General features: G+C 39.0%; 1 protein-coding gene across 2 annotated transcripts in view; it reads right to left on the bottom strand.

Moving 5' to 3' along the window:
* Nucleotides 1-5,786: 5,786 nt before the first annotated feature.
* myom1b (myomesin 1b) overlaps nt 5,787-23,106 on the bottom strand; it is a 147,299-nt gene continuing 129,979 nt past the window's right edge. For both annotated transcript variants that reach the window (XM_051928730.1, XM_051928731.1), the window contains 2 exons: nt 10,817-10,961; nt 5,787-6,239 (listed from right to left, as the gene is read on the bottom strand). In XM_051928730.1, coding sequence (XP_051784690.1) covers nt 6,037-6,239; nt 10,817-10,961 — 348 coding nt within the window. In that variant the 3' untranslated portion in view covers nt 5,787-6,036. The remainder of the gene's footprint in view (nt 6,240-10,816; nt 10,962-23,106) is intronic.

Here is a 23,106-nt window from a genome sequence, read left to right as displayed (position 1 = left end):
TAATTATATTTTGTCCATGAATACTTATTAAATAATTCCAAATAGTCTGTCCGCTTCCTTTCATAGCTTTTCCGATGGTTGTGCTGCTTCCAGACATGTATTTTCGTATTAAAGCATTTAACCAATCACATTTCAGCCATCATTTGTTGCCAGGCAGGGTCAAAGTCAAAGAAGTCTGCCCGGGAGGTCTTCACAATCCGTTCTGCAGGCCCTCTAACACAAAATAAATGTCAATTAAACTGTTGCTTCAACCAATCAGATTATTGAGTTTTGAGCTTCTAGCAGGCGTACGCCAACGTCACCGTATTCAGACCCATTGATTGGTGTGGAGGATTGCCGGCTTTCCAGTCCGGCCCTCACCCCCAGGCCGCTAGGAGGAGCCCTCCGGACAGCATATTGGTGCCCCGAGTTCCAGCAGGGCCTCATGGACTTTGTAGTTTTTATACACAGCCCTGCTGGATACCTTGGGGGCCGCCAGGAGTCGCTGCGAAGGGCCTCATGGACTCTTTTCTGCCCTATAACCCGGGAGTGCATCCCAGTCACGTGACTGGAAGAAGCGATGTGCTCCCGGGATGAAGAAAAGGACTTTGCCCTGACCCGGAAGGAAAATGGACTTGTGGGTTTGGCTTAGAGCCACTTCCGGGTCAGGGGCTTTAAAAGGACTCTGGGTGAGCCCAGACATTTGAGCTGAGCTGGGAGGTAGGGTGGCGACGTGTCTGGGCGAGGAGGAGAGTTAGAGAAAGAAGAGTTTATTGTGTTTATGAGTGTGGGGAGGAGAGTGCTTTGTGCACTGTATAATTATAAAATAAATATAATTTATACATTCACCTGGTCATCAGAGTGGTACCTGAGGGTTCGAGAGGTGGACAACACGCTTAACTGCTACACTGGATAGGATGGTGTGATAGCTATTTTGTCACCCCATGGCTGAAGGAAGAGAAGAAATAGATTCGGTGGCAGATTTACTTTCAAGACCATTTTCAAGACGGACTTTTTGAGAAAAGCTGGACATTGTTAAGAAAGGTCGGACAACTCCGAAGCTAGCTAACCTGTCACAACCAGGAGGAGGATTTGTCTGCCACTTTCAGGTTACCAACTACGAACGGTAGCCCTGGCTCACAGGGTCCGAGGAACGCTGCAAATTGTAGTGCTGGGAGTGCTTGTTATTTGCCACTGGTCGACATGGTGTTTGGAGCCACACTGGGTTTGTAAATTTGACTTGCCTAACCAAGGCAGCAACGAGACATCAAAGCACTGCTGGACACTTACAAGCAACAGTGCTTTCCAAAACTTTTGGGGAAACCAGAGTGGATCTACAGCTGAACGAGCAAGTGCGCAGGGAAACGGAGCTCCACAACGAAAAGGTGAAGAAAAACAGAGAAATCTTAAAAAGACTGATAGACCGTGTCATTTTTTTGGGCAAACAGGAACTTTCATTTCGGGGACACGATGAAAGCGCGGGATCCAATAACAGAGGAAACTATGTGGAGCTTCTTTCTCTCATTGCTGAGAGCAACACGGATTTACATTACCACCTGTCCACCAATAAAGTGTTTAGTGGGATGTCGGGTAAAATACAAAATGACCTGATCACTGCTATTGCTGAAGTGATGGGAGAAGAGATAAAAAGTGATGTTAAAAAAGCACCGTTCATCTCTATTATGGTGGATGAGACGACAGACGCGAGTAACGCAGCGCAGCTAGCACTGGTCCTGCGTTACGTAATGGGCACAGGTGTCAAGGAGCGATTTGTCAGATTTGAAGATGTTACCAGTGGGAAGCAAGCCGATGACATTGCAGGTCTTATCATCAGATTTTTGTTGGAAAATGAATGTCTGGGTAAAGTTGTGGCACAGTGTTTTGACGGCGCAGCGGTCATGTCTTCTGGATTAAATGGGGTGCAGGCTAAAGTTAAAGAGAGAGCACCTTTGGCTTTATTCATACACTGCTATGCACATTGGCTCAATTTAGTACTGACTCAAGGGGCCTCAAAGCTTAAAGAATGCAAGATCTTTTTCGGCCACCTCAGTGGCCTTGCTGCATTTTTTTCTAGATCGCCTCGGTGCACGCAACTACTGGACGAAATCTGCCAGCGGCGTCTCCCTCGTGTGGCACCAACACGGTGGCAGTACACATCCAGAGTGGTCAATATGGTCTTTGAGAAGAGAGATGCTCTAAAGTAACTGTTTCATCACATTCTGGAGCATCATGACGAGTATGATGAGGACACAGTGCGCTGTGCTGATGGATTTAAAGCACGTCTGGATGATTTTGAGTTTTGTTTTTTGCTTCACACATTCAATGGCATTTTTGAGTATTCAGATGTGCTCCTTTCAATACTACAGGACAAAAAACTGGATGTGCAGTTTTGTCTGGCTAGGGTAAAGGAGTTCTGTGACACCGTTGAGCGAGATAGAAGCCGATATGAGGAACTGTACGAGGCCACTGAACGCACAACAGGCGCTCCGAGTGCACGAAGAGGTCAAGCACAAGATCCTCGCGCGCACTACCGCGAACTCCATGGCAGGATTCTGGACAATATTATTTGCCAGACACAGACCAGATTTCAAGACCACGAAAAACTGATGTTTGTCACGCTCCTTGACCCCCAGAAGTTTCGAGAATACAAGAAAAATTTCCCGCATGCAGCTTTCTCCAGTTTAACACAGAGCCATGGAGCACTTTTTGATCTGTCTCGGCTAAAAACAGAACTGACTGTAATGTATGCCATGGATGCCTTTGCAGGAAAATCTCCCACTGATCTCCTTGACTTCCTTCATCAGAAAAATCTGAATGAGAGCATGGGGCAGCTGTACACATTGGTATGTTTGGCGGTGACCATTCCCATGTCCACTGCTTCTGTCGAGCGGACATTTTCAGCCCTAAAGCGAATTAAAACTAATGCCAGAAATACGACAGGGCAGGTTCGACTGTCAGCATTAGCTTCAATGGTGATAGAAAGGGACTTCGTGATGGAACTGAAGCGCATGGATAATCTGTACGACAGAGTAATTGAACTGTTTTTGAGGAAAGTAAGTGGTGAGTAAAATGTTGCAATTTTCCTAAATAATATTGCAAGTTTATGAGTTATTATTGATGTTTTGTGTCGCAGCTGTAGCTGCAGTAGAAAGGAACTTTGTCACCCCTGGTTTGTCTATTCAATAAAGGCATTTATTGTGGCTACAGGAGTTATCTATCTGCGATGCAATGGCTCTTTATACTGTATTTCTGTATATTAAGATGGTTTTTATGACTATAAATTAGTTTTTGAGGGGTGGGTTGATTCAGATGGAGCACTACTGAAGGCCTAGGTGTGAAATGCACGGTCCGCCACTGTTTCCTTTACAACCCTGCTGGATACCACGGGGGCCGCTAGAAGGCGCTGCAGGGAGGAGCAATAATTATTTTCCCTACGCCCCGGAAGTATGTCAGAGTCACATGAACAAGAGGAATGACGTGCTTCCGGGGTGAAGAAAAGGATTTTTTTTCTGACCCGGAAGTGTTCCCAGTCACGTGGACAGAGAGGGCGAAACACTTCCGGGTCAAGGACTATAAAAGGATTGTGGGAAATCCCAGACATTGAGCTGAGCTGGGTGGAAGGGTGGCAACGCGTCTGGGAGTAAGAGGATTTTGATTATAGTGTTATTGATTTATGAGTATAGTGGAGTGGAGTGGTGCACATAATTATTATAAAATAAAGTCATATTGGACTTTTATCTGGTGTCTGACGTCTGATCTGAGGGTTCAAGGGGTCGACAGTGTCTCTATCTTTCACTATATATATATATATATATATATATATATATATATATATATATATATATATATATATATATATATATATACATACATATATATATATATATATATATATATATATATATATATACTGTATATATCTGTCTGTCTGTCTGTCTGTCTGTCTAGACCACTATTAATTGGTAATACAGCTCACCTGCCAATAGGATTTAGAGCTTGTCTGCACCATTGCCACACTGAAGCTTGAACTGGAAGGATAACTGATTAATTTTGTACTGTTAAGGGTTAAGTAACATTAACCTAAAGGAGGGTAGGAAGATGATAATATTAAGAATGGATTTTTATATCTTTGAGGCAAGTAAAATGTCAGTTGGACAGATGGGATTTATATTTTGCTGTGTGTATTTATTTATTTTCCCAACTTTCTTTTTTTAAGATCTCCACATTATAATCCTATTATTCCATGAAATTCATCAGTGCTCAGGAAAAAGTAAAATTTAACAGTAATCTTTATTTTAAAATGAAATAATATTTTTGATGATCAATATGATGTCAGAAAATATTTAAACTAGCTTATCAGCATAGTCAGGTGTCCAAGTTTGGAAAGAGAGTTAGCAAATCAATTACTGTGCATTATTACATTACATTAGAACTCTGAATAGCTTGTAAACAGCCAGCCAAAAACCTTTTCATGAATAACAGTACTAGGAATACATTTTAGATTTTTCAAGCTTTTTGACTAATTTGGAAAAAAGAACTTTGATACATAGCCTAATAGTTTAGCCCTCTAATACCCATGGTTGTACATTACAGAAAGGGTGAGCTGACTGTGATTTTACACTAGAAAGGAATAAACTACAGAACTATGTATGTCAAATGGAAGCTTTGACATCATTTAAATGTATGTGGATATAATAATCTAGTATCTAAGTAAACAAGCCTGATGGTACCCTCTCATCTTTATATGTTGTTACACTCATACGTATATGGAGTCATTCTATAAAATGTTTTTAGACAGTAGTGAAAATGAAAGATGGCAGAAATGCTTTACTTAATTTTAAGCAAATGCACTTTTTCTTCTTTTAGACACAGTCAAGGTCTTAAACATAAACATTGATATATATTTTTATGAAGGTACATACTGTATAGTTAGTGTATCTTCCTCAACTTTGAATAGTTTTAAGTAAACTTTGTGGTGCATTCCATCATCCAAGATTTCCACCATTTGAATGTACATTATAGATATCAAAGATATACTATGTATCTTACGTTTTGTTTTAAAAAATAAAGTGACAATCTGTTTTCACACTACATTACCCACAAGTATACCTTTTCTGGTTCACTCAGTGTAATGTTCTGTATGCCTTTTTGTGTTCCTTTTGATGTATTTTAATGTGTTAGTAAACATAATTAACTGTTTGAAATGCTACATAGTGGTGCAGAGATTAGCATCGCTTCCTCCTAGTGCAGGCACAGATTATATTGATTTTGTGTCTGGCTGTTTTTTTTCCCCTAGGTACTCAGTGTCATCCCATGCCTCAAAGATGTGCTGAGAAGAGCAACTAAGGGAATCCTTGGTTAAAGGTCATGTCCTTGTGACTCTAAACTGTCCCTTTGTGAGTGAGCCTGCATGCGAGTGACAGATTGTGCCGTGTAATTGATAGGTGCCTCTTTCAGAAGTGAGTTTTTGCCTTCCATGTGATCCTGCCAGGATAGACTGCCCACGACCTAGAGAAATAAGCAGGTACACAAAATAAATCAGTGATAAATTTATTGAATGACTGACAGACAGAAAGAGAGTTTAAGCATGTTTAAACAAAAATGTGAATTAAAAATGAAAAGTTTTACAAGTATATTAAGGTGTTATTGAGAAAATCCATACTCTGAATGGTTTAGTAAAATTTAAATTTGTGAAATATATACAGTAGCTATCATCATTTGTGAGATCACGTGTTGCCTTAGTAACTGTAAGGTTCATTAGCCTTCCAAATACCCATTCTTGGTTTTCCTTGTGTCTGTGTTTCTTGTTATTTTCTAGGCTATTGAAGGCAAAATACCAAACAAATTGAGTATTTTATTAAAACATTACACGCATGATAATTAAAGCTAGATGGAGGAGAGGGTTAAATGTTATTGTGGTCTTTGGAAGACTGTATTTAAGTTAATGAATCATATATAATGATTTTAAATTGTAACATAATAGTGTTATTGTTACATTTTCCATAAAACTAGAAGAAAACCAAAATCTGGAAAGAAAAAAAACATTTTCTGTCTTTTTTATATCAGGGTCTCAGATGATGGGTCTGTTGTTAGGATCTCTTCATTTGGCTTCTCCTCATCTGTTGGGAGTGATGATCTTCTCTCATCTGGAACATCTGTAGGAATTGTCTTTTTCTCCTGTATGTAAGTATGTTCTTTTTCATTTGGAGTCTCTTCTGTTGTCTCAATTTCTTCAATCTTCGGCTTTGCAAGCTCCATCACTGAAAGAAATCAAGAAGCTTATATGAAAAATTGAAGATGTGTGTTCCAAAATCTGCTAATTACAACTTTTGGTAAAATTTAGTGAACACATGATTGTGACTTTTCATGCAGATGGTCATGCGCCGAAAATATGTTTGAACTTCAAAACCTGCTAATTGCAACAGTGTAGCGCTATAGTTTTAGGGATTTAGTTTCAAAATCTGCTTACGGACCCAGATTTTCCTATTTATCTCCAAAATGTATCTTTTGTACTTAGCTGATTTTGGAACTGAGCTCTTCAATTGCTATGAATTAGGAAGGATCTGTTATGGCTCAATACCTCTCCAAAATAAATTGTTAATTATATAGTATGTCAAAATACTTTTTGATATCAGTTGGGTTTTAAGTACCATAATTTTGCCAAAATCATTACCATCAGCAAGGTCAACTAAACCTGGAGATGAGGGCTCAAGACAAACAAGAAAATTCCATAAAAAGAGATTCTTGATATACGTGAGAATAGGACCTTAAAATTGGAACATAACTGTGCTGTTTGATACAAAATCTCTTCTTAGAAGATGTGTTTTCATAAAGGTAATAAATTGTGTATACTGTATTTCATTTTGTGGCCAAAGCAAGCCTGGAACAAATACTTTTGATTTTAATAAATTCAGTCATGATATTTTAAGGTGTTTAATATCACATAATAACTTATGACTGGCATGGAAGTTAGAATTTCACTGTATACTGTACATGTGACAATACAACTACTACCACATTGTGCACCTGATGTTTAATAAACCATATATAGTGCCTAAATATGCAAGGTCGCCTCATTTGAATTTGTTTCCAGTTTTCTGATTTTTTTTTTCTAATGAAAATTCTAGCAAAACTATAACTGAAGTCTGATCTTAATTTTTTTCTCTGTGAAACTGACCAGATTTGGTAAGTGCCCTAGGTGGTTTGTCATGTGGTGGGATATGCGGATGATGCTGATAGGATTTCCCAGATCATTGCACACACTAGCAGCTATTTAAAAGGTATGTTGTTTCAGGTAAATTTTTGGCGGATGGTACATTTTCACAGTTCTTAATTCTGAATGCTGCTTCCTCACTGCTGTGAAAAATTAACTGCGATCATGAAATCTGCCTCTTCTTTTTGTATTATCAGGTCTAAATCAGTCTGTCATGAGAAAGTGTGTGTGTGTGTGTGTGTGTGCGTGTGTGTGTGCGTGTGTGTGTGCGTGTGTGTGTGTGTGTGTGTGTGTGTGTGCATGTGCGTGTGCGTGTGTGTGTGTGTGTGTGCGTGCGTGTGTGTGTGCGTGTGTGTGTGTGTGTGTGTGTGCGTGTGCGTGTGTGTGTGTGTGTGTGTGTGTGCATGTGTGTGTGTGTGTGTGTGTGTGTGTGTTTGTGCAAGTGTATTCCATAAGACACTTCCTACAGAACCAGTGGCCAGCACATGATATTGTTGCCATGGGCTTTGACTCCTAAGTGACTTGGTGGAAAAGAAGAATGGGTTCATAAATGGATTACTGCTTAATGTCTTAATAGAAATGATTGCAAATTTTACAAAGCAGAAGTAAATTCTTTCTTTTTTGCAAATGCCGCTCTAAAATATTTCAGAGAGGCGATTACAAGCAGATGAAGGTCTGTTAAAGCCAAGGTTTGCTTTTGTAGCCTGTTAAGAATCTGCTGATCAATGAGAGTTTCAGGTCATTTAATGTCACAAGACAAACTGTCAACAAACAATTCCCAGATTCTAGAAACACTTTGTACTTTGGGAGCAGATAAAATGTATTTGCACCCAGTATCATAAAGGAAACGGTTGCTTTATTTATTATTTATTTGTCAGTTACCTGTCCACATCATGTTTCAGCTTGGAATACAACTGGAAGGAAATGCAGTAGGCATGATTAGAAAAAGCAGATAACTAATATACTTTATAAGCATTATTTTAATATTTTCACTTTGTGGCATGTAAGATTTTTATGTTGATAATTAAATGTACTGCGGTGGGTTGGCACCCTGCCTGGGATTGGTCCCTGCCTTGTGCCCTGTGTTGGCTGGGATTGGCTCCAGCAGACCCCCGTGACCCTGTGTTCGGATTCAGCGGGTTGGAAAATGGATGGATGGATGGATAATTAAATTTAAAAATGTCTGGAATGGAACTCTTACTTAAACTTGATCCATTGTGGCAGAAAAATTTCCCAACAGTGAACATTTTACTCAGAGTTGATGTCAAATTTCAGTACTGAGAAAAGCGCTATATAAAAGTAATGAATTATAATAATAATAATTATTATTATTATTAAATTGTTGAAGAGAGATTTACAAGAGCACAGGAGCTGAAATGGCTTTTTTTTAAGTGCCTGGGCACAGTCTATGTGGAGTTTGCATGTTGTGATATATTGGTTTTTTTTTAAATCTCAAAAATGTGTGTGTTTGCTACATTATTGGCAACCCAAATTATGCCCTATGTGTTGGAGTGTGTGCATGACTGTTCTTTATGATGGATTTGTACCTCAGAGTAGCAGGTCACAAAAAGCTAACTAACTGTAAAGTGTTTGAAAGTATTCTTATGGACAAAAGTTACACAAAATCCTTACAGTACTACAGGGAACTAGGGACTGAAGCAGCATCATACACCTTCACATTCATTTAGATTTATATCACAGTTCCTTGTCAGTATACATCCTGAGCAAGTCACATAGATGTGTTCCCAGATATAAATTGTAGCTATTAAATACACCTACTGGTGTTACTTGGAAACAGCTTTTGTGTTTTGGGTCTTTATTCATTTAACACCTTTGCCCAGGCAACTCAGCTGCAGGTGATCAGCCCTGAACTTGTGCCTAAGTTGCGCTCTACTCTGCGGGTACCCCCTCTAGATCCACAGCCACTATAAGGTCTTTTCTGCAGCCTCAATTATGTTCTTGGTGGATCTTTTGCATTGCTGTCCTTAAACTCCAATTAGTTGGAGAGTTTGAGTTTGCTGCAACAAATGGCTCACAAAATCATGGCACCCAACTTTGACAGCCTCACAGCGGACTCTCCAGCCATTGCTCTTGCACTTACTGTAAAAAGTGCTGCATATTTCTCAATTTGATCTTCCAAGAGGACAGTAAGTTTCAACAGGGCCACCTGCTTTGTGGATGCCAGTATTAACACGTGTCTGGGTGGAGCAAAGAGGTTGTGATATTTTCTGGGCATTTAAGCTGCTTTCTTAGGTCTGTCTACTTGGAGCTGACAGTCTTATGTGGTAGCAAAGAACTCCCCTGTGGAACCAGGCTGATATTTTGCCTTCTTTCCAGCTTTGATGAAGGCGATGGACTGCTTGGGGTTCAAACTAATTCTTAATATCCTGAATGACAGTCCTGATTGTATCATCTAAAGTCCTTTGGGCAGCAGCTAAGAATGTTCTCCAAAGTGCCCCTCTTCTTGCACAGTTCTCATGCGGGAGTGTCTGCCATACCCCAGCTATGCAGGTTGACTGGACTTTGGAGAACATCATAGGCTGATTTGGTGAGAAACTGAGGTTTAGCTGACTGCTGCCACAGCCGTTCATGATGCTTTTTGTCTTTTCTGCTGACATGATTGGTGTAAGTGGAGAAAAAACACATTTGAATTTGAATTTCCACTCAAGTATAAAGTGGTTATTGCTGATGGAAATGCTCTAGTGCTTAATCCAGAGTATATTGAAGTGACTTCTGTAATTAAGTTACGAATAAAAGTCTGCAGCAACTAATTCTGCATTTTAAAAATTACTATTGATTTATTTTTTTCAGAATAACTTCCATCATTTTATTTGTGTTAATTTGAATAGAAATTCATAAGCTGAGCGAGCAGTGAACAGCCTTTATTGTTATCAAAAATATCTTTAGTGACAAAATCTGTAGTTTGGTAAATACTCTTACTATTATTTCACTAAAAATGCCTTATGTTATGAATAAGAAATGCAGGCAGCTGTAAAAATGTATTTTATTTAATTAAAATATAAAGGCTATTTCTGAAATGGCTTATAAATTTTGTATTATGCTATAAAAAATACAGGCAGTGTAATAGCACTTGCAGTAAATATTCAATTATTTTTGTTAATAAATGTAATTTAAAAAAAACCCAGCTTTGCCAAGATTGTAGCAAAAGTGCCAGAGGATTATACATCATGGCCTGTTTAGGGGTCCCTCACATATTGTCATGGTTTGCTGGGGGACCTTGGAGTACTAAAGGTTTGAGAACCACTGACATATATAAATAATAAAGCAATAATGTTCCAATTTTGCTTCATCTAATTCAGAATTGTGGGATCTGCAGCCTATCCTGGAAGCAATGGGTACAAGGGCAGGAAACAGCCGTGGATAGAGAGCCAATCCATTTTATGGGCCCCTCACACATACACTCGCATTCTGACCAATTTGGAATCAAATCATTCAATGTAACCTTCATGTCTTGGGTGATGTGAGAGGCAACATGGGAAGAATGTGCAAAAATGACCAAGTGCAGGATTTAACCCAAGAGCATAGGATCTATAAGGTGGCAGAACTACAATCACATCCTATATATATTTATGAGAAACATAAAAATAAACAGCAAAGTTGTACCTTTTCTTTCACTCTTCTTTGTTGTGTTTGCTAACGATGTAGACTTCTTTTTACTGTCAGGAATAACTGCTTCCATAACGTTTCCAGTTCCATCTGTCACGTACATTGCCATGCACAGGTCCCCAATGGCTTGCGTTACAATTACCTAGAAAAGCACAGAGCCAAATTCAAGGATCATGATACAGTATGCAAGACTTCAGCTTACAGATGATCACCCTGCAACTTAAATGTATGAATCAATTTTTTGTTAAATTTTAGTAAAAGTTTTAATGTTTGAGCAATGTTGAGTGTGGAATTGATCACTTTTGGTAGTCTGTAACAGTTTTTATTATTTTTACCCATGAATGTCATCTATGTTTGGAAGAAACAGTTACATAGCAGAATCCTTTCTGATTTATCAGCTTTGTTTTACGTTTTCTCCATTGATATGTACAGTAACTCTTGATTTTTCATGTTACAAATTAAGTAATTAAACTTTGGAACATCCATCCATCCATTATCCAACCCGCTATATCCTAACACAGGGTCACGGGGGTCTGCTGGAGCCAATCCCAGCCCACCGCAGGGCACACGCACACACACACACACACCAGGGATATTTTAGGATCGGCAATGCACCTAACCTTCATATTTTTGGAAACTGGAGCACCCAGAGGAAACCCACGCAAACACAGGGAGAACATGCAAACTCCATGCAGGAAGGACCTGGGAAGCGAACCCAGGTCTCCTTACTGCAAGGCAGCAGCGCTACCACTGTGCCACTGTGCTGCCCCACTTTGGAACATGCTCCCACTTAATAGACAATTTTAATTTGTTCAAAGTAAAACTTAAAAACTTTTTGTGTCCATCTTTATCTATATATTTTTGAAGACAAATTAGTTTCAGGAATGTGTATGCCTGGGCCTGGTATGACAGCAGCCACTCCAGCTCCTGAGAGCGATGTGTGATTTGCGTTAAATGTACTGTCTACTTCTATGCAGATAAATACAAGGTTGGTCTACAAACAGTGTACTTTGCTCAGACATTGTGCATCAGTTATCAAACAACTTAACTAGTGGTTTACTAGCCTTAGAACTCAAAACACAAAAAATGGTAATTTTATACCAGCAAGATCTTCTACCATCACTGACTGCAGCAGTAAGTGACACAAACGGTGTGAGAGACCATGCAAACACAGCAATAAAGTGGGTATTGGCGTTAGACTAAAGGCCAACCCCTATAAATTTGTGCTTCCATCTATTCTGTTGTTGCTAGAAAATGAAATTGGCAATTTGAGACTAGATTTAACTACCCAAGGCAAGGTAGAAAGCTGTTGTGCCCTTATCTTCACCAAGGCATGGCTAAATTTCACTGTTCCCGATAGCACCATTCATGTGGATCAGCTAACAATATTGCCTGCGGACAGGAGCCATGCTCTCAGCAGTAAGTCTCTGGGAGGTGTATGTACATTAACAACAATCAGTGCACCAACATTAAAATTGTCACAAGCCACTGTTCAGTAGATATAGAGTTCCTCACATTAAAATGCCGACCATTTTACTTGCCAAGGGAATTTACAGCTGTTAGCATCACAGCTGTATACATTCCCCCCAGTGCGAACACAAAATTTTTTTTTTTCTCTGAATTCACTGTCGTAATCTTCTTTATTTATTTATCTGGTTTGTACAATGCTATATACTGTATTCCCTGCCGTTCTTTCTTATATTCTGTAAGTGCCTTGAGCATGGGAAAGGCACTATATAAATAAAATGTATTATTATTTATTATTATTACTATCCATACTGTATCATTCAGTCAGCGTGATGCAAAATACTGATCTGAACTGTGCTCAAATTACAGCTGGAGACTTTAACCAAGCCAACTTGAGAACAGTTTTACCATATTATTACCAACATGTGGACTTTGTAACCAGATGAGAAAACACATTAGACCAAGTTTACACAAACATCAAACAGACATTTAGGGCAGCCCCCATTCCCCGTCTTGGAAATTCAGATCATGTCTTTGTTATCCTTATTCCAGCATACAGGCCACTGCTAAATAGAAGAAATCCATCTGTGCAGCAGATAAGGATTTGGCTAGAGGTTGCAGTTTCAGCGCTCCAAGACTGTTTTGAATGCATAGACTGGAAAGAGTTCAGAGTGCTGCCACTGTCAACCAACACATCAATCTGGGGGAGTATGCCAAATCTATGATGGGATTCATATCCAAGTGTGTGGAAGACGTCACTGGCAGCAAGAATATCACCACAAATGCCTGCATGAAACCCTAGCTCAGAGAGCTGCATGAGCTTTTGAGAGCAGGAAATGCTGCCTTCAAGTGTAGGGGCAAAAATGCTCTTAGATCTACACAAGCCACTGGAAAGCTGTGTGAGAGCAGAAGAGCGTGCTTATGGACAGAATTCCAGGACCACCTCACTGATTCAAAAGACCCCAGGTACGTGTGGCAAGGCATACAGTCGATCACAGAGTACAGGTCTCCTCCTATGCTCAGTAATAACAATATTGATTTCCTCAGTACACTTAACTCTTACTTCAGCCAGTTTGAAGAATAGAATAACACAACAACAATGAATGCCCCTCTCAGCCTGGATGATGAAGCACTCTGTTTTGACCCAGCTGTTGTTTGGTCAATCCATGGAAAGCTATAGGTCCTAACAACATACCAGGGTGTGTACTCAGGGAATGTGCTGATCAACTGATGCACATTCTTACAGACATCTATAATGTTTCCCTGAGGCAAACCATCGAACCTCCATACTTCAAGGCCACTACTATCATACCACTACCAAAGAAGTTACTAGCATCAATGCTCAGTGGCAATTGTCCTAGATCACTCACTTCCATTGTGATTTGTGCTTTGAATGTCTAGTAAAGGACCACATAGCATCCAAACTCCCTGCAACATCCGAGCCACTTTAGTTTGCATACCTCCCTTACTGCTCCATCGATGATGCCATATCAATAACATTCCATCTGACCATGGCCCATCTGGAGAATAAGAACAGTTATGTGTGGCGACTCTTTATTGAATGTAGCTCCACTTTTATTATAGTTAACCCCCAGTCAAGAAAACTTGACCCACTAGGCATCAACACCCTATTATGCAATCGGATACTGGACTTCCTCACAGACAAATCCCAGACAGTATGTGTTGGAAACAACATCTCTGAGACCATCACCATGAACATTGGGGTCCCCTAGGGCTGTGCTCTGAGCCATATATTGTTCACTTTGATGAGTTATGACTGTTGTGCCAGGCATAACTTGAATCATATCATCAAATTAAAGATGGCACAATGGTGGTGAGCCTAATCAGCAATGATGATGAATCAGCCTACAGAGAGAAAGGAAACCAACTCGTTGTCTGGTGTGACAACAACAGCCTATCTCTGAATGTCAACAACACAAAGGAGATTATTTTTGTATTATTATTATTGTTGTTGACTTAAGGAGGAAACATATGTCACATGCTCCACTTATAATCCATGGCAATGCTGTGTAGTCAGAAAGAAGTACCAAGTTCCTGGGGGTGCACATCATGGATGACATGACATGGACTACAAACACCTCCTCCCTTGTCAGGAAGGCACAGAAGCACCTTCACTTTCTGCGACGGATGAGGAGAGTAAACCACCTCTCCTGTCCTCACAACATTCTACAGAGGTGCTACAGCTAACACCTTGACCAGCAGCCTCACAGTCTGGTATGGCAGCTGTACTGTTTTGGATCAGAAGTCCCTTCAGAGAGTGGAGAGGATGGCCGAGTTAATCATGAAATTATTGAAACCACGCCCCCCCCCCCCCCACCATCTATACACTATCTGTGCTTGCCACTCTTCTTTAGGAGAACCCATGGACTCTTCAAACTTTTGCCCTCTGGCAAATGTTACTGCAGTATGCGGTGCAAGACTTTCAGGCTCAGTAGGAGTTTCTTCCCACAGGCAATCAAACTACTTAACTCCCTGTAACAACAAACAACATGCTGACCTACTGCAACTGTTAAATTCCAGAACATGTATAAAGGTCTTTGAAATCTCATATCTCCCAGAATGCTGTTATGTCTGTGCATTATGTTAATGATTTTCATCACTTGAACATTTTACAACCATTCACCAATGTGTCTATTGGATTATACATATATTTTGTCTGTTTATGCTGTCTGTTATGCCTATCTGTTGTTGTATAACATGCACTTGTCTTTATGTTTGTGTTCGTATATTGAGCCTGGAGAAACACAATTTTGTTCAGCAGTACACTCCTTATTGTATGGTTTCAATTACAATAAAGCAAATCCAGTCCAACTAGGGGCAAGGCAGGGTCTAACTATGGGTTTAGGGAATGGCATGACCATCTCACAAACACACACACACACACTAGCATATATGGCATAATAGATGTGGATCCACTTAATCCAATTCAGGGGTACAAGAGCCTATCCCAGCAACATTGGACACAAGGCAGGTACTGGGCCTGGGCAGGTAGCCAGTCCATTACACACTCCTGCACACACCCATACTCACATTAACACATCACTAAATAACCTTCATGTCTTTTGGGGATGTGAAAAAAAACATGCAGATATAGGAAGAAGTTACCAACTCAACACAAATTTGTTCTGATGCTGATGACTGTGTCATCCTTCTGTTTTAGTGCTCACTAATGGATGTGTGCCTAACTGCACACATGCAATTCAACTTTCTGAACCCAAATCTAGCTGCTGATGTGCTGTGCATTTAATAGGTGATTCTATCCATTTCACACTAGGGATTTTGTGCCTACCTTAGCTATTTAGTTTATGAGTGATGTTATTTGACTCTGCAGTCTTAGAAGTGTTTTTAAATTCTCCTTTTCAAATTCCCATAACTGAACAAAATGCTTTTATTAAAACCCAGCTGTCTACCAAGGAAAAACAACTGCTAAATGAAGGGCCTCCTCAGGAGTCAGAGAAAAACTGCTGCTTGAATGTCAATAATCTCAAAGTAAATCTGCGTTAATATAATACATCAATGTGGAATTTCAGATGATTAACTTTCAGTTTTGAGATTGGTTTTGGAAAGAAGGCGTGAAGGCAACAACAAACCCTAACAATACTGTGTTTGTGCCTCAAGTCTCTAAATTTCAAAATCTAGAAAAGAGAAGGTTAGAGTCAACAAAATTAGGAAGCAAACCAATAATAAAATTAAAAGCACTCTTGATGAAGTGGACACCATCTAAAATAATAATGAATCGCATAACAGAAATGGTATTCTTGTGTTCTGTTCAAACCTAGGTTATTAAAAAGTGTAGCTTCTCACAAAAGGAAAAGGTAAACACAGGGAAAATGAAAAGACACAAGGAAAAAAAATGCTAACCTACTGCATCTACCTACAGTATATAGGCTTCTCACTTTCCCATGGTTACATGACAGCAAAACATTCTCTGCACCAGTCTCACCAAGCTCTCCTAATCCTTGCAACACCCCAACCAGCAAACACTCCCCAGAGCTATTGTGTCTTAGCCCCAAACCTCATTTCTGGTGGTGGGTAGATTTTAAGGCCAATTATTAGATCACTTATAAGGTTGTGAATCTCATACACAGTTGCCTATTTCCTTAAAGGACACAGACCCATTCAGAACCCACAGAGAATGTACAGCTCTATGTAATGGTCTTTGGTGTTTAGCCTTATGGGGCAAAATATCACAGCTTTCTCAGACACAGACAGTGCTGAGCCACCAATTGGCCTGAAGGTCCTGTGGTCTTTTGCTCACTCTTCTTGGCCAAACATAGGAATGGGAGGTTCAGACACCGTTAATATAGACTCATTTGTTGCCCTTTTTCTCTTTCTCTCTCAATATGTTTTTATGTTTCCTTAGCAGCAACTAAAATAAATTGCTTATTGTAGTTTTTATATTCAGACTGGCTTTTTTCTGTCTGAGTCATAGGAACCGACCAGTAACGGACACGGTATGGGAACTAACTCAAGATAGTATGTAAGTCTGTTAAGGAGAAGAGTCATGCACAGGTACGTGATGAGCCAACATAAAAGCATGTGTTTGAAAATTAGAGTGTGTGTAATTATCCTACACAAGCACTAGGGGAAAAAGTATAACACATAAAGGTATTAAGTTGAGGTTAAATAGTGCCTTAGTTAGTATTATGTAGTAGATTACAGCTGACACAAGAACTAAGTGATCTACCTCCAAGATATATTAGAATAAATTGAGATTCCTCTGACCATTTTACATGAGGGTTTTCCTCTGTTGAACATTTGATGACAAGATCATTATGGTTTTGAGTAGTAATATCTTCATTTCTACAGTTAGGGGTTGCCATTTAATAATTTTCTGGTTCATTTTGTGAAAAGACTATCCAGTTTAATATTAACAAATTCCTTTTCATTTTTGCTACCTTTGCTTTATTTAAGTAGAGCAAATTCTTTTTTTTTTATTGTTATTGAACTGCTGTTGTGGCTGTTTATGGGCAAAATGGCAGTGTTTTGATTTATAAGATAACACTTACTGACTTGTTATTGGGCCTTCTTTTTTGTCTGGGATGCAATTGCACCCACTACTGTGCTTGTCTTACCAGAAGTATGATATTACTTGGGATGTTACTAGAAATAAGATTAACACGCATGCTTAGATATGGCACACAAGGTGTAGTTGTTAGTACTTAGGGATTTAATAAAGTAATAAGAAGTTTGTGTCAGGTTTAACAAATGACAAAAGAATGCAAACACCACTTACACGAAGAAGCTGAACCAATTTAATCAACAAGCCTTAAGGTTAAAAATATTTGGCTTAAGGCATCTTCTCTGAATTAATTGGAGTTCATGTAAATTACTTATTTACCCATAGCAGGACTTTTTGAACTGGTAAGGCATGCGAAACAAAGCATTTTCAAGTTAAATATTATTTTAAAGTAATTTCTAAAACTGTGTCAATAAGGTAAAGTCAGGAGGGCTGAACAGACACAATTTTAATTCAGTGTCATCATGTACAGCAATGCTTCTCTCACAGCTGTTGTCATGATGCATGTGCAAATATTGTTTTATTTGTGTTTTATAATTTATTGAGTAGTACTAGGGTGTTGTACCGTGTTAGCCATTATGAATGTAGAGAAAAGCCAAGCAAAATGACACCTTTTATTGGCTAACTAGAAAGATTACAATATGCAAGCTTTCGAGGCAACTCAGGCCCCTTCTTCAGGCAAGATGTAATCAATAATAAATAAATCAATAATTTATTGAGAAAAGCCAAGCAAAAAAATATGCATCTTGCCTGAAGAAGGGGCCTGAGTTGCCTCGAAAGCTTGCATATTGTAATCTTTTTAGTTAGCCAATAAAAGGTGTCATTTTGCTTGGCTTTTCTCTACATTCATAACGGCTAACACGGTACAACACCCTAGTACTATAATTTACTGATTATTTTTACCATTATTTTGGTTATTTTAGTTTGTCACCCTTTTATACATTTTTTTCACAGTTAGCATGATTTTGCATTTCGTTTTCATAGATGCTGCAGTTACATGTGTTTGATCACTGGGATGGTGTGTTGGTTGCTTAGCACATGTTGCATATTTAACTGATCCATGCTATTACGGTGGCAAGCCTGGCTCTGAGGTTTATTTAGCCAGGCTAAGCCCCATAAATATTATGTTGAGCAACCGTAATGCTACAGAGTATATTGTTAGCTGTTAGATGTTTTGGGACTTTATCACACCATGCTCAAACAACCACATAGTATTTCAGTGTCCTCCCTTACCTTCTTGGTCTGAAGCGGGGGGGCTGCATGGCGGTAATGTTATAAAAGATACTAAAATCACTGAAGCTTGATTAAAGTGGTCCAACAAGATGTATATGGAAAATCCTACTGGTCGCAATAAAAGGACAGTGTTCCAGATGGTAATATATCAAACATGAGGGCTTTATTGAAGTAAAGAGAGACATACTTGACAGCATCACAACTGTCTATCTGCCCTACTAAGGCTTTGCTAAACAGAAATAAAGACAGAGTGGCTCATCGACCTGACCATTTAACCTCACAAACTCTCTTGCTTTCTTTGACCTTACCCACTAGTCTGCTCCTCTTTATCCCATCTGGCAAGTATAACGCTGCATTCATTGGATAATTTCCAATTTGGAAATTTCTTTTGAGTGCACTTTAAATTGGTAGTTCTCATTACGACAGTCCAGAGAAACTAATGCTGTCCAAATTTGTCAAGTTATGATGTACAGTAACACAGATTTCTCTCTTCCAATGAAGAGTAGAAATCTATTTTTAAATTCAGAGGTGGTGATATTGCTTGACAAATGACTAACGCTATTGATCTATTAAATTAAACATTTAAACAAATCTTTAAATAGTTGAAAGACAAACTGTTCAGTAGACTGGTGATAAATTAGGCTGGTGTGATTGAACCTAAGAATGAATTGACATCTCATATAGCATGCTGCTTAGGATTTACTATTGCTAGGATAGCTTAATTTCTCTTTTGTCTATTGTCGATCTTACATTCCAGCTGGATATTTGCCAACAACAGACAGAAATTACATTTGAACACCACAAGAATGATCCACACAGGTTCCACCTGCAATACAGTTCCCAGAAAGTCTACTTTTGCCTCCAACAAACTGAAGACCAATGGGTCATAGCTGTGAAGAGCAGAGTTTACTAAACAGTATACAGATTTTAGCCTTTATGCTTTTGATACACTGGAGGTCAGCACCCACTCCAATACCATGCCCAGGACTGGCATGTTAAATAATGCCAAGTCATATTTTTAACTATGCTATGGAATATTATTTTCAGATAAAAGTGTGAAAAAATATTGAAATGGTTAGCTTAAAATCAATAAAAGAAACAAAATAGGCATTAAAAACAATACAAATGTATTCATTCTTCACAGCTTCAGTTTAACCCAAATATATATTTTTATTGAGTTTTGAGATTGCAGAATTGAATGTGAAATTAAACTTTGATGTTTACTTTATCCCACATGCTTCTGTAAATACCTGTTAGTTTCAAAATTCTGTCCTGCAAGCTGAAAGGTGTCTGCCATTTTTAACTAAAGGCATACATTGTAAACTAATAAGATGTTTAAAAGACATGGTACTTGTGACTGACTCTATAATAACATTCCTGAATATTGATAACATGTCAATATCAGGTACTGATATCCATCCATCCTTCCATTATCCAACCCGCTATATCCTAACTACAGGGTCACAGGGGTCTGCTGGAGCCAGTCCCAGCCAACACAGGGCGCAAAGCAGGAAACAAACCCTAGGCAGGGCGCCAGCCAACCGCAGGGCGCGCACACACACACATCAAGCACACACTAGGGACAATTTAGAATCACCAATGCACCTAACCGGCATGTCTTTGGACTGTGGGAGGAAATCGGAATACCAGGAGGAAACCCACGCAGACATGGGGAGAACATGCAAACTCCACGCAGGGAGGACATGGGAAGCAAACCCGGGTCTCCTAACTGCGAGGCAAGTACTGATATGTAGCTTCAAAATGTGCATGTGCTGTTTTGATGCTGGAAAATCACAATGCAGCAAAGTAGTGCGATTTTCAGTTCTGAGATATTTGGAAATTTTAAAATGAAAATATTTTTTACAGTTTTTAAAGGCAGTAAAATTAGGTACATGAAACGTACATAACTTTTATGGTTCATGCTTATCTCTCATTTTGTGTATTATTATTTCATCATGTAAAAAATAAATACACCTGCAGGAAATTGCTACCCTGACCAAAGTACTGCCTTGAGGCCTCATCAACTCAATGCACACACCAGCTCTGACAATGTCATCCTTTCATAATAACTAAAACTCCCCCTTCTGAGATCAGTGAGGTTCACATAAGTGTATCTTGAACTAGCTGCCATGGAGTCACCACAGTTACAATGTCATTATTTATGAATCCTTTTTAAATTGCTTAGTGATAGTTGTCACTAAAATCAGGGCTTCACATAACATCTAGAAAGTGACAATCTTTTCGCTCATGTGATTCTGAAGCAATTATGTTGTGCCTTATTTTAATTATGACTTTGTTCACGTAAGATTTTTACATTTACAGTTTACATTTTCCAATTGCCTCAGTCAAAAAAAGCCATAAAGGAGCCAACAGTTTAAAACTCGTTGCTGGGGTGGCCTCTTGAAATGTGCATTCATGAGAAAAGGTGGAGGAGGAGGAGGGTAAAGGATATGCTCAAATAGGGTTTCAAATCAAGAGCCATTTACCAAAAATCTCCCTTACTCAGCTGGCAGCACCCACCCCCACCCAATTTCAGCTTAAAGCTGCATGTTAACATAAGCTTTGTTCACTGGTCTGTCATGGCCTTTGTAAGAAACACTAGCCTCACACACTGACCTGTATTTATAGTGGACAGAACCTGCTTGAGTTTCGAAAGCAATTCTCCTGGAGGTGATGAATGTGATAAGAAAGACTGAGAAAATTACAGACTGCAGGAAAAGAATTACTGGGTGTGTTCCCAGCAGCTTCTTTTTACCACATAGTTATCTAATTCATCTATTGCAGTGAAATAGAAATGAGAGAAGAGCTGTGAATGACACTGAAGAAAAAAAAGGTAGATGCCCCATACCTATAGTAAAAAAATAAACTAATAGTCCTGGAAAGGCCTTTACAGATAATAAAATCTTTAACCAGGAACTTAGTCAGAACTACTTTTCACTGTTACAGGATAACTTTAAGTGAAGGTTTCTGTCAAAAATAATATATTTTGATTCTGCTTTTTGAAATTCCATAAACTAGGCTCTCTTCTGTACGTTAATATAAAATATAAAAATAAATCTTAAATACAACAATGAGACTGTCTTTGCTAACATAAAGGGTGTTCTGGGGGACCTCCTGTATTGCTAGCTGACCTGAAATAAAAATGGGTACAGGAACAGCAGATGCTGTATATCAAAATAATAATGTGATAACAATAAGTCAAGAGTGAACACAGTACCAAAGAGAAGTGTACTAGAAGGCCTATCTCTGATTTCACCATCAGTACCACAGTGGAGTAAGCTGCTGCCCAAAACACATCCAGTTCTTTTTTGTACTATTTCTATGCAAGTGCAGCATTACTGCACTCACCTCCATACTCCATGCCCTCCTCTAACAAGGAAAGTGCTGCTACTTGTAATTACTTAGATGCTTACCTTCAGGATACCCACAGCTTGAGCTCCCTATAAAGGTACAACTGAGATTCTTTGGTTATATCTGCTGTCTAAGGGGACTAGAGAGGTTACCGTTTTAATTTGCTTTATGTGCTGTGATTAAAGGATTCATCTCACATGTTGATGGTCAATCATTGGCCTTCCTCAAATGCCTATAGGTATGAAAAAGATTTATTTTGCAATGGTGAGCAAGGAAATAGAGGAAAACATGAAGCACTATGTTTGCCTATATCTAGCCAGGATGCCATATCAAGAGACTCTCGGCAGGGTAGGTATTATAAAGAAGTAGTAAAACCCCAGGCCACTAATGGGCAGCAATAATATCCTGCTATAGTGATTGAAGTGCCTGCAGGTGTTCCTGGGAGTTGAACTGTTTGCAAGAATATGATCTACCATAAATGGCAAAACGCAGTGGGATAATAATTCTTTATGGAATTGGAAGTGGAAGAAGTTACGTTGAAGTCAGAGCCATAAAAGTAAGGTCAAAACAAAATGAAACAAAAGTAAATTTGCCCAAAACATTAACTATAATTTGAAGTCAGAAAAATATACCAAAAAGCTTTTGCCCTGAAAAAAATGTGAAACTCTTATTCCTAACACACCAAATTTTTGTACACCAGGATGACTGCATGACTGTCTTTTATACTTCCTGGTTGTGACATTACAATGCATAATTTCTTGGCTTGTCATAACAATGGTACACTTTGTTATCAGCAAAATGCTTAACAATTTGCTAAAGCCAAAGTGGTGCCCAAATCCAATAAAAAACAAACACATTCAGAACAATCAAAATAATATTCATTCTTGTTTTGCCATCAAAACAACAAATAAATCATACAGTCTTGCACAATCATAATATAGTCTCCTTGTGAATCAATACAACCAGAAAGTGGTTCTCAGTACGCTGGACTGGCACCAAAAGTACTCCTGAGACAAGCCTTGTTAGGGCCTTCACCACTCCTGCCTTGTCTTTGTAGGGAGACCAAGTATGAGTGACCCCTACTTTTGCAGGCACCTGATACTCTTCTTTATAAGAAAATTTTGGACCCATTCTCCACTTTTCCTACTTCATGTATTTAGGTCTGGAAATTGCTAAGTTTATTTGGTATTCTTTG

The sequence above is a fragment of the Erpetoichthys calabaricus genome, chromosome 6 (genome assembly GCF_900747795.2).
Source record: "Erpetoichthys calabaricus chromosome 6, fErpCal1.3, whole genome shotgun sequence".
Lineage (NCBI taxonomy): Eukaryota > Metazoa > Chordata > Cladistia > Polypteriformes > Polypteridae > Erpetoichthys > Erpetoichthys calabaricus.
Note: the sequence above shows the minus strand (reverse complement) of the source record. Positions and strands in the feature narration are given on the sequence as shown.